The 12,431-nt window shown below is 39.5% G+C and overlaps 1 protein-coding gene across 1 annotated transcript; it reads left to right on the top strand.

Annotated features, from left to right (window-relative positions):
- The first annotated feature begins 1,791 nt into the window (after positions 1-1,791).
- On the top strand, positions 1,792-12,095 carry DAD1 (defender against cell death 1). The gene is made up of 3 exons (XM_032237807.1): positions 1,792-2,106; positions 6,233-6,371; positions 11,940-12,095. Exons 1-2 carry the CDS (start codon positions 1,863-1,865, stop codon positions 6,361-6,363), a joined length of 375 nt encoding a protein of 124 aa, XP_032093698.1. The 5' UTR covers positions 1,792-1,862; the 3' UTR covers positions 6,364-6,371; positions 11,940-12,095.
- Positions 12,096-12,431: the final 336 nt, after the last annotated feature.

Here is a 12,431-nt window from a genome sequence, read left to right as displayed (position 1 = left end):
CCTAGTTCCAATATTTGAGGGGCTGCCTCAGAGAGGAGGGGGGGGGGTGTCATCCTATTTTCCAAGGCACCTGAAGCCCAGAGGAGGAATAATGCATGGGAACTGATCAAGGAGAGATTCAACCTAGAAATAAGGATATATATATATATATATATATATATATATATATATATATATATATATATATATATATATATATATATATATATATATATATATATATATATATATATATTTGACAGGGAAAGCAAACAACGACCCCATGCCAAGGTGGCGCAGTGGTTAAATGCAGCACTGCAGGCTACTGCTACATCAGCAGGTCAGCGGTTCAAATCTCACCGGCTCAGGGTTGACTCAGCCTTCCATCCTTCCGAGGTGGGTAAAATGAGGACCCAGATTGTTGGGGGCAATATGCTGACTCTCTGTAAACCGCTTAGAGAGGCCTGAAAGGCCTATGAAGCGGTATATAAGTCTACTGCTATTGCTATTGCTATTGCTTTCAAGAAGAGACTGGGCTACTATCTGTCAGAAATGTTGTAGGGTCTCTGTTGGACTAGATGACCTTCCAACTCTGTTAATCTGAATCTTGGCACCCTATGTGCCTTTTATTACCTACAGGCTGAAGATACAGTAGTTAATGCTGTCCCAAACTGGACTTTGTTTTTCCTCGAAGACGATTCGCTTCTCATCCAAGAAGCTATGGATGGATGAATGAATCAGAGAGGATGGAGGAGAGAGGATGGATAGATGAGAGAAAGGAAGATCAGGGAGAATGGAGGGAGGATCAGAGAAAGCTGGGTGGATCAGAGAAAAATTGAATGATTATCTACGTGAGCATACAGTTAATGCTACTTAATGCTATTGTTTTTATTATTTCATCAAGTATGAATTAGGTAACAAATATAAGTATAGACATGATTATGAATACATGCAATGGATACAAATAAAAATGAACATTAGGACAGGGACGGTAGGCACCCTGGTGGGCTTATGCACGCTCCTTAAACACCTCTTAGGAATGGGGTGAGGTCAACAGTAGACAGTCTAAGGTTAAAGTTTTGGGGATTTGGGGAAGAAACCATAGAGTCAGGTAGTGCATTCCAGGTGTTGACCACTCTGTGGCTGAAGTCGTACTTTCTGCAATTGAGTTTGGAGTGGTTTACCTTAAGTTTGTATCTATTGTTTGCCATGTATTATTGAGGTTGAAGCTGAAGTTGTCATTGACAGGACATTTAGTTATGGATGAATCAAAGAGAATGGAGGGTTAGAGAGATGGATGGATGGGAGGAAGGAAGATCAGAGAGAATGAAAGGTGGGAGAATCAGAAAAAGGTGGATGGATCAGAGAAAAATGATTGAATGAGAATCCACATGAGCATATAGTTAATGCTACTTAATGCTTTTATAAAATACATTGTAAATAGTTTTTTTTATTTTTTTATGCTTTTATAAAAAACTTCTGGAGGAATTTACCATTTATTTAGAAGCCTAAAATCCCAAAGAAAGATTTGCTTTTTAAGTTTCTTTAAGCACACCCACCAAGAGTAAACTCATTCATTTTTTTAACTCCAAGGATAGAACCAAAGACGCACGCGCAATGATGACTGTATCACGCATGCGTAGAAAGCGGCTCACGGCCAACCGACCGTTTCTTGGCTCATCAGATTATCCCACGCATGCGTCATCGGTCAAAAGTTGACGTACTACGCATGCGTGCCAGTCTGCCCACACCAGGTTGACATTGGGGGGAACCGTGGTCCCTACGCTACGCATGCGTCTGTCTCAAAGCGACCCCGGAAGCTTTTTGCGCTCGCTTCCGGCCACTCAAGCAAACGAAGCCTGGGCAGTGTGTCCACCGTCGCTATGTCGGGTTCGACATCTGGTTCGGCCGGCTCCGGGGCGAGCTCGGTGACCTCCGTGGTGCGGCGCTTCCTGTCCGAGTACAGCAGCGGGACGCCGAGCCGCCTGAAAGTGCTCGACGCCTATCTGCTCTACGTCATGCTGACGGGGGCCTTGCAGTTCGGCTACTGCCTCGGCGTCGGCACCTTCCCCTTCAATTCTTTCCTCTCGGGCTTCATCTCGGCTGTGGGCAGCTTCATCCTGGGCGGTGAGGCGTTTTTTGACTGGGTCGGGGTAGGCCCAGTGGGTTTGCGCAGGCGCGACTGTCCCCCTGGCAACCGGTTGCCCTTCTGCCTCAGGGTTCTGGCGTTGCCATGGTAACCGCCACCCACCTGCCACCCCCGTTGGCGAGTTTTCAAACGGGGGGCGGGTGTTCCTAGGTCGCCGTGGCAACGTTCCTTGAGGGGGCGGGGCTTTGTGGTTGCCACAAAGCAGGTAATCCTCATTCTTCAAGCAGTTCATTTTGTGACCGTTGAAAGTTACTAAAAAAATGACTTTGTGGCCGTTTTTTTCACAGGTAACAGCATTTTTCACGCAGGCATCCCCCATGGTTGCAGGATCAAAATTCAGAGGCGCTTGGCAAGGGGTTCATATTGATTGCAGTGTCCCTGTATAAAACCAGATTGATCATTGTGAATCATTTGTTGTATAACTAACATCAACCTATTTGCTAGAATTTTAGCAAAGATTTTATAATCTGTATTAAGTAGTGCTATAGGCCTATAGTTTTTTGGCTGAGTGTGATCTTGATCTTCTTTCGGAATCAGGGAAATAAAGGCTGTTCTCCAAGATAGCAATAGCAGTTAGACTTATATACCACTTCATAGGGTTTTCAGCCCTCTCTAAGCTGTTTACAGAGTCAGCATATCGCCCCCACAGTCTGGGTCCTCATTTCACCCACCTTGGAAGGATGGAAGGCTGAGTCAACCTTGAGCCAGTGAGATTAGAACCGCTGAACTGCAGATAACAGTCAGCTGAAGTGGCCTGCAGTACTGCACCCTAACCACTGCGCCACCTCGGCTCATCTATGGTGGTGGTACCCTTCCTCCCAATTGTATTTTACTAAATAGTTCCTTAAGAGGTTCTACCATTTCTAGTTGTAAATTTTTATAGTAAACCGCTGTCAATCCATCAGGGCCTTACCAACTTTTAACTGCTTAATTACCAGGAGAGTTTCCTCCGTGTTTATCGGTTGATTCAATCTTTCCCTTTGCTCATCTGTAACTTTGGGGATATTCTCCTTCTCCAAATATCTATCTATATCTAAACCTTGTATTTTATCACCAGCGTACAGTCTCGTATATAATTCTAAAAAAATCTTTGTAATCATATCCTGTTGATAGGCTTCTTTACCTTTGTATTCTATTTTCTCTATAGTACGAGACTTTGTTTTTTCCTTAACATATATGCTAACCATCTACCTGGTTTATTTGCATTGCAAAAAGTATTGTGTTTAGCATATAGCAAGTTAGTTGCTACCTGGTCTGACATCAACATGTTAAATTGCCCTCGCAGTAAAGTTACTTCTTTTGTCTTCTTATCATCTGGGTTAGATATTAGTGCCTGTTCTTTCTTTTTTATCTCCTCTTCTAGTTCCCTCCGTTTTTCCCCCTGTCTATGTCTGTGTAAGAAAGATGGTTTTAATGGTGGACAGGATCACATGGCTTGAGATGGTGGGGGGAAAAGGGAAGAGATGCTGAGAGTGCCCTGGTTTTATGCCCTGTCTGGGCCCCACCTTAGTGTTTCCTGTTCCTGTGTAAGAAATGTATCCCATTGACTGCCACACTCCCAGGAGGCAGAGTCTTAGCTAACCCTGTAGGCTGTCCTGAATCCCAGGCTTGGTTGACCTCCGGTTAACCTTTATTACATCACCTTGCTGGGTGATGTAACCTTTCCAGGTGCCATGTGGTGAGATGGGCAGAGGGCTAATCCTATCATTCCTGAGGGCCATGTCTTAATCCCATCACCCTGGAGCTGAAGGGGTGGGGGGCAGGGAGCTGCAGGGAGTTGCTTTGTCTTTAAAAACATGTTTCTCTTTTTCTCATCCAGAGAAAAATAATTCTGCCTGTTTTAATATTTTCTAGAATATTTCATTCTTCTAGGAAGGGTGTGCATGCTAACTTCCTTACACCCTTTTGCGACCTTCTAAAACGCAAAGTCAATGGGCAAGCCGGATTCACTTAACCGGGTGACTAACTTTTAACAATTGTAGTGATTCACTAATCAACTGGCAAGAAACATCATAATATGGGGCAAAACTCACTTAACCAATGTTTCACTTAGCAACATAATGTCTGGGCTCGATTGTGGTTGTAAGTCAAGGACTATCTGTAGCCTGAGCTATATTTGAGAATATCACTATAGAGGAATTTTAATTTGAGCTATGAGAATATGGGAAAAATATTTAATTAAAATGTAGTTGTGGCCTGCCAGCAGAACTGGAAACAGAGTCGTACAGTGAGGAGGTTGGGAAGGAACATGGCCCAGTCCTGGAACCTAATGAGTGCTTTGCGTGAGAGGCAGAGATGAGTCCAGGGCCGTCTGACGGTATCAGCTGCTTTCAAAGTCAGACATCAGTGAGGCAGTGGAACAGCTAAGAAATCAGGGTCGACTTGGGAGTAAAGCCATAGATGGACGGTGAATGGCCTTTCCCATAGGAAATAAAAGAGGAGCGAAAGGGGAGTGGGTTTTTGCAGGAAACAATTTGTTCGTTTCAGGAGTGTGAAGATCTGTCCGTGAATCTCAGAGACTCCGTGCCAATGGTGGGATTCAGCCAGTTCGCACCTATTCGGGAGAACCAGTTATTAACTTTCTAAGCAGATCGGAGAACCGGTTGTTGGAAGAAATCTCATTTTGTTTTTTTCCACTTTACAGGGCTCATCCTTAAGGAAGGCAGGAAGGCAACATTCTGGTGTTGTTTCTAGCCTAATCTTTATTGCCCTGCTTATAGAAACTTCCTCTCCGGTTAACCTTTATTACATTGTAACAGCTAAGGCAAAGCACCCATCATGCGAGTGATATTGAGTTGGCCACACCCACCCAGTCACATGACCTACCCACCTGGTCATTAGGGCAGAGAACCGGTTGTTAAATTATTTAAATCCCACCACTGCTCTCTGCCCAGTCTTTCCTTGCACAGCACTGCATTTGGAAAATATTTCCATGGCAGCTTTCTAAGCTAGATAAGGTCTGTGTTCATAATTCCCCCTTTGAAAGACTGTTTACCAGGCCTTTCCTGAAAGTGAATGAGAGACATTCACATTCTTTTAATAAGGGGTTTTGTCAGGACCAGGAGTCTGCTTCATGCTTTTGGGGGAAGCCTACGCCAGAACAGTCCTCGAATGTATTGAGCCCTACATTTCTGTTCAAAGCAACACAGTTAAGTGAGCTTTGCCCCATTTTACAATCTTTCTTGCCGTCATTCATGGAATCGCTACAGTTGTTAAGTGAATCGTTTGATCATTAAGCGAATCTGTCTTTCCCCTTTGACTTTGCTTGTCAGGAACCCACTGGAAAGGTTACAAAAGGTGATCACCTCACGCTGGAACTGTACAACTCTCATAAACACGGGCCAGTTGAGATCTGTTTGAATATTAGTAGCTCAGGTTGGTAGTTGAGCTGTTGGTTGAGCTCTGAGCTTGGCATTTTGGTCACAAACATTCCATCACCATTCGAGGAGACATTGTCAGTCAGAAGAACATTGGTCTTTAAATACTTATTTAAAATGTTTAAGTATGGAGTTTATTTAAAGACCAATATTCTGACAGACAAGCACAATTCAAAGCACACTGACGATGTCTCCTCAAATGGTGACAAAACTTTGCAACCAAATTGCCAAACTCATATGGAGCTCAGAACAACAGCCCAATAGGCCAGTTGCCCAACATCCCGATTTGGATCACGGCACCTTGGTCGTAATATTGCAAGTGTGAAAACTGATTGTCTGTTTTTTTCAGTGCCATTGTAACTTCAAAGTCTCTAAAGGAATGATGAGCAGTACAGTGCAATTTAATTTGTATCATGATATGACGTAAGATCAGTTTACTAGTTTAGCTACTGTATCTTGGCAGTGCTAAAGCCAATTTTAAGGTTATTGTATTTAACTGGACTATTTCTCATTCAGCCCTCTTCTGATATTTTCCCTCCAACATTCCATTAAAACAGGGGTTGTCAAGCTGGCGGCCCGCGGACCAGATACGTTATATGCACAGGCCACCCCAGCTTCGCGAAAGAGAGAACCTTGTGAAATGTCACGTGACAGCAAGGCGACGTGACGAGTTTGACAACCATGCATTAATACAATGTGTTTCTTCTTCCCCCTTTTTTTCCTTCAGTTTGCTTGAGGATTCAAATCAACCCACAGAACAAGGGAGAATTTCAAGGAATCTCACCAGAAAGAGCCTTCGCCGACTTCCTTTTTGCTAGTACAATCTTACATCTCGTCGTCATCAATTTTGTAGGCTGATGAAGGAGGTATGTACACCTTTTAGGCATGGGGGATATTTTTCGGAAGAGAAGATTTGCTTGTAGAAAATGAGAGGCTACAAAAAATATATATTTCAGGAAGCAATTTTGTGAAATATCCCCTTTTGGGTAAAAAAAATGTTACTCTGTTAAAAGTGGGAAACATGCCACCCAGAATAACCTAAACACATTTCAAGTGCAGAGCAGCTGCCACCAATTTTCCACTTCCCATCCATCCCTCAAATAAACAACAAATCTTACGTTTGAAATGGCCATTTTGTGCTGAAGGAGGGCCATTTTTTCAAAAAAACAGCTTAGATCACTTCCAGCTGAAAATTTTGAAGGAGGCATGGTTATAGCCTCCCATAAGCTCTCTAATTGTCAGTAGCTTTTTAAAATGAGATTTCAGATGTTGAATGGTGGTGGTGGAGTCAAAACCATCTAACCACACAGGTTTTTTTCTATTTTTTTAATGTTGTTTTTAAATGGTGTATTTTAGTTGGAAGTATTCTCTGTACCACAGACCCCATGCAGAATAATAATTGAATCCTTTCCATATAGTGGTCTTTTTATCACATTTCCTAGGAGCCTATTAGTCTTCTCTCAAATTTAGATCTGCATGCTGGTACTCTGTTTCCCCCAAAATAAGACCTCCCCTGGCTTTTGAGTGCATGCGCTAAAATAAGTCCTCCCCCCCCCCCAAAAAAAAGTCCTCCCGAAAATATTGCAATACAGCAGCAGCCATGAGGTGACCACATTTGCTGCCTCCTGCATCTCAAAAATAATAAGACCTCCCTAAAAATAAGGCCAAGTGCTTATTTCGGGGGTGAAAAGAAAATGAGAGCCTTTCTTACTTTTGGGGGAACATGGTACAAGAAGTTCTAAAATCGTCCAGATGGAAGCTACCCTCCAAACAAGGGGCTGTGACAACAGGCAAGGCTCCATGAAACTTTGACCTCAGCTTCATTGCAGCGGATGTAGAGCAGTGCTTCTCGGCCTTAGCAAATTTGAGTTGTGTGGATTTCAACATCTCCCCATGACTGGCTGTGGAATTCTGGGACTTGAAGTTCATACAACTTGTCAGGGTTGAGAAACAATGTTGGCGTATTTGAAATACACTTTGTCCCCTATGTGCCAGTTGGGGCCACAGTGGGGGAATCAACACAGTGGAAATGGTTGATTGAATAATAACAGTTCCCACCTCCTGCCTACTTTGTCCCCACCCTCCCATGTGTCCTTAGATTTTAATGTTTGATTTTAACATTTTTTTAACTAAGATGTAAGTGTAAGCTGTCGAAAGTTACTTGGTAAGATAAGTGGTCAATAAATTATATGCGAACATACATGGCCAAAATTGTGGAAACCTTTTGGGAAAAGTATACAGTATTTTTGAGGTTTGATGGCTGATAACCCCACTTTTTTGTTTTTTTTTTTGCAGTAGTATCAAAAAATTGTATATCACTGGAAAGTAATTTAACCAAGGATGTAATGCAATAACTTTTATGAAGGATTTGCTATTAGAATAGCAGTTATAAAGAAGGAAAGTGAAACACGTAGAAAAAAATGAGAGATACAAAAATTATCACCATAGAAAAAATGAGATATACACAAATTATCCCCATGTCAGTTAATACTTAGTTGCGTAACCTTTAGCATGAATCTTTAGCCTTACAATGTCTTCCCATGGAGTGAACCAAGTCTCTTAGTTCTGCAGCTCTTATAATGTGAAACCAAGATTGAATAATTGCTTCTATTAACTGGGTCCCTTCTGACTAACAAGTTTCTTTAGTCGGCTCCATAGATTTTCACTTGGGTTAAGGTCTAGGCTATTCCTAAGGCCATTCCAGCAGTGGAATATGATTATCTTGAAACCATTTTTTCCACACAGCAGCAACATGACATGGAGCTAAATCCTGTTGAAATATAAATGCTTCATTGTCTTGGAAAAGATCATGTGCGGAAGGTTTCAGTTTGGGCTAAAGTATTTCATCAATGTGTATTTGACCATTTATGTTCCCATTAATCACACAAATTCTTCCCACACCTTTTGATGTCATACAACCCAAGATTGTAAAACTGACTGTTTCATGGCACATGTAATACAATCAGGATGCAGATCTTCTCCGATTCTTCCCCTTTTTCTTGTTATTTGGCTATAACACTTCATAGAATACAGCTATTTTTTTTCCATTTTTTTTTAAAAAAATTGAATAAAAAACAAACAAAATCATCCTCCATTACAAATTGTAGAAAGTGCGTAAATTGGTTACAAAGAGTTTTCGTGCATCTCTTCCACAGTCATCACCTCTGATTCATATCAAATTAACTATTTTACATCACATATATTTATATATATTGTTATCATCATACCTCATCCTTCATATGACTATAGTTGTTTTAACGTCCCTTTAAAACAAACATTCTAAAATTTAAAACAAAACCATATAGTGGCATTCCCTTATCTATTTTCAATATCATCCAATCCCATTATTCCTTTATAACGCATTCAAAATAAAATAATAATAATTATATTTAATAACAAAATTTTTAAACCTCTTAATCAGTGTTTACAATTTATATCCAATTTCCCTTTTATCCTGTTAATACAAATTATTACATTGTTATCATTATCAGTCATTTATTTAACAATAGTTTGACTAAGTTTAACTTACTTTTTCCCCTTTTTTTCACCATTTAAAATTTTTACCAAGTTTCCTCTTATCAAATACATACGTACGTACGTACGTATGTACGTACGTACGTACATAAATACATTGTTATCCTTTATCTAACTTTATCCATTAACACTACATTTTTAACATAATGCTCTAATTTTAACAAGATTTTTAAACTTCTTTTCTTAATTATTGTATACAATTTATATCCAATTTTCCCTTTTATCATGTCAATACAAATTATTACATTATTATCATTATCAGTCATTTATTTAGCGATAGTTTGACTATGTTTAACTTACTTTTTCCCCGTTTTTCACCTTTTAAAAATTTATACCAAATTTCTTCTTGTCAAACCAATATATATGTGTACATTGTTATCATTATCAATTATTTACCTAACTTTATCACTACATTTTTAACATAATGTTCTAATTTTAACTAAATTTAACTAGTGCTTTATTATTAATTTTCATATCTCAACCTGTGTCTTTCCAGTAATAGTGTAGTCCTATTTCTTTTGCCATTTGTGGAATTGGTCTTTTGGTTATTTCCTTAATTAAATTTGTTTGGACTTCTCTTCGCAACTTGTTGCTTATTACATATCTTGTAAAATCTTGAAACCCTCCATCAGCTTCCTTAATCAGTTTATCTTTGGTTATCAGTAATGTTTTGATCAAAATTTCTCTCCTTAAATCCATCCATTCTTCTCTTTTTTTCTTCTTCTATATCTTGAAATCTGTAGTAAAACACCTTTCCATCTATCTTCCCTTTCCTTATTCCACTCTTTCCATCTCCAACCACATTCAGTTCACTGTCAATATCCACGGTTATTTTGCCTCTTTGTTCATTTTCCCCCTGGGTTTTTAGGACTCCAGCCTCCACTTTTTCCATTTGCTGAATATCTTCTATTTGCTGAGTATCTTCCATTTTTCCATCAGGTTTTGCCACATATTTTCAATATTTTCCAATATCTTCTCAATTCTCTCTGTTGTTTCTAATAATTTTTTTTAATTCCAGACATAATCTGTTGCAATGTTATGGTTTCTTTTTGAATTTGTGTCATCCTTCCAATTAATAAAATGGCCACTCTTGTTTAAAAACAAATCTTTGTTTTCACTTCTTTCCAGCTAGCAACAAACATCCAAAGGGCACCTGCGTAAACAATTCATGCCCTTCTTTATAAACAAGCTGAAGCTTTCGAAGTGCAAGGTCAAAATGATGTTTCCAGGTCTCATCCTCCAACCTCCAAGTGGCAGTCTTAACTTTTTTCCCTCTCAGGTTACTACCCTCTTTATATACCTTTTAAATCTTCTTTATGTTTCAGGCTTAGAAGAAATAAAGTTCTTAAATGAAACCAAATAAAAAGAAAAAATCCATCCCAACCAATATTGTAGAAGTAAAGGGAAAAAAATTAATCCATAGATAAAAAAAGAAATAGAAGGAGAAAATCCAAAACCTTCACTTTAAAAAGTAAAAAATATTTGCAAAACTTCCATCGATAGAAAAAAATAAAATAAAAGAAAGATAACACACTCCAATTATGCTAATTCCGCCACTTATTTCCTTTTCTTTACCAATTTGACTTAACTTCCATCTTTTTTGGGCAGTCTTTTAAAAAAATAAAATTTCCTCACCCGATGGACACACTTTCTCTTTCCACTTTTCCTCCCGTTGCAGAGCTGTCCCAACTTCAGCAGCTTGAGGCTGTGCTTTTTGTTGCCGGCTAGAAGAGATTCTCTTGGATCAATCAGAGACTTTGTAATGTCCCTGAGATCAGCACGACATACTCTTCCCTGTCACTGTCTCTTCGGGACAATTTAGGTCCAGATGGACCGACCAGCAGCAAAAGTATCGACTGCGATCTCGGAGCCCCGAGATCGCACGTCGTGTCATCGCAAAGTTAGCTCCTTTCAGCTAATTGAAGAAATTTTGTTGCATTACATTCTTGATTAAATAATCTTTCCATTGATACATAATTTTATGGTACTACGCCAAAGCAAAGCGTTTTTATAAGCCATAAAACCTCAAAAATGCATTTTTCCCAAAACGTTTCCACAATTTTGGCCACTACTGTACTTACATACACCAATGAAAGATTCTGTATGTTCAGCTAATTCACTGAGTCATTTAGAGTCTAAAGATACATCAGCGAAGCAAAGATAGATAGATAGATGATTGATAGATAGATAGATAGATAGATAGATAGATAGATAGATAGATAATAAAATTGATTGAATAATTGATTGATGTTGGGTATATTAGTACATGTAATTAGCACAAAGAGATGTGATTAAATTTGTTCCTTTTAATTTGTCTTTACCCTGTTATTAACCCTGTTTTCCCTGAAAATAAGACCTCCCCAGATAATATGCCCAATCGGGCTTTTGAGCACATGCACTAAAATAAGCCCTCCTCCAAAATTAAGTCCTCCCCAAAAATATTACAACACAGCAGCAGCCATGAGGTGACTTGTCGCCTCCTGCACCTCAAAAATAATAAGACCTCCCCGAAAATAAGGCCAAGCGCTTATTTTCGGGAAAACACAGTATCCTCAAGCAAATAATGCATCTGGTGTTAATGTGGGACATGCTATAAGTTCTTGCCTTGTGTGGCATTTCCAAACTAAAATTCAGCACATTGAATTGGTGGTGGTCAGTCATGGCTTTCATACAAAGCATGGAATTTGAGGTTAATAGTTATGAGTGGGAAGCTCCAAAATTTTCCATAAGCAATCTAGAGAAGAGAGGAATGGATACATTGCATGATCATGAACCTAGGGAGATTAATATGTGGTTGGATTTGCAGCAAATGCACAAAAGTAGTGTTGCTACAACAAAGAAGATGCTCACTCCTTAATAGAAATTGTACTTTCTCTTATATTTTGTATTTTCTCTTGTAGACTGTCGTGGACCTCTCTTTTTTTACTGAAGATTGGCCTCTGTTGGAAAAACATCCCAGACTCCAGTTTGTTTCCTAATAAGAAATAGTCTGAGAATCAAAATGATTGAAGGAATTGGCTGCCGCCTTTTATGTCTCAATAAATTCACTTTTGTTACTTCTTGTCACTCGTTTGGATCTTGACAACAGTTAGAAAACCACAACATTGTCAGCAGGCTTTGGACGACACTTCTGTAACCTCAGATTTATTAAGGATATTTCAGATAGTTGCCTGGGCACCTTCATTCTGCAGCCAACTGAAGGTGCATTTATTTCTTCCCAATCTATGGTGTGCTTTGTTCTTGTTGCCTAGATGTTGGAGATGGTTCTAAAAGCATTGACAATGCTAGCATTTCATCACTTTCCCCCTTTATTTTGCTGCCATCTCTTGTTTGTTTAGAATAACTGCAATGTCAAACCTCTTTCTTGGTGACTACCTCACAAGAGGATAAAG

The sequence above is a fragment of the Thamnophis elegans genome, chromosome Z (assembly GCF_009769535.1).
Source record: "Thamnophis elegans isolate rThaEle1 chromosome Z, rThaEle1.pri, whole genome shotgun sequence".
Lineage (NCBI taxonomy): Eukaryota > Metazoa > Chordata > Lepidosauria > Squamata > Colubridae > Thamnophis > Thamnophis elegans.
Note: the sequence above shows the minus strand (reverse complement) of the source record. Positions and strands in the feature narration are given on the sequence as shown.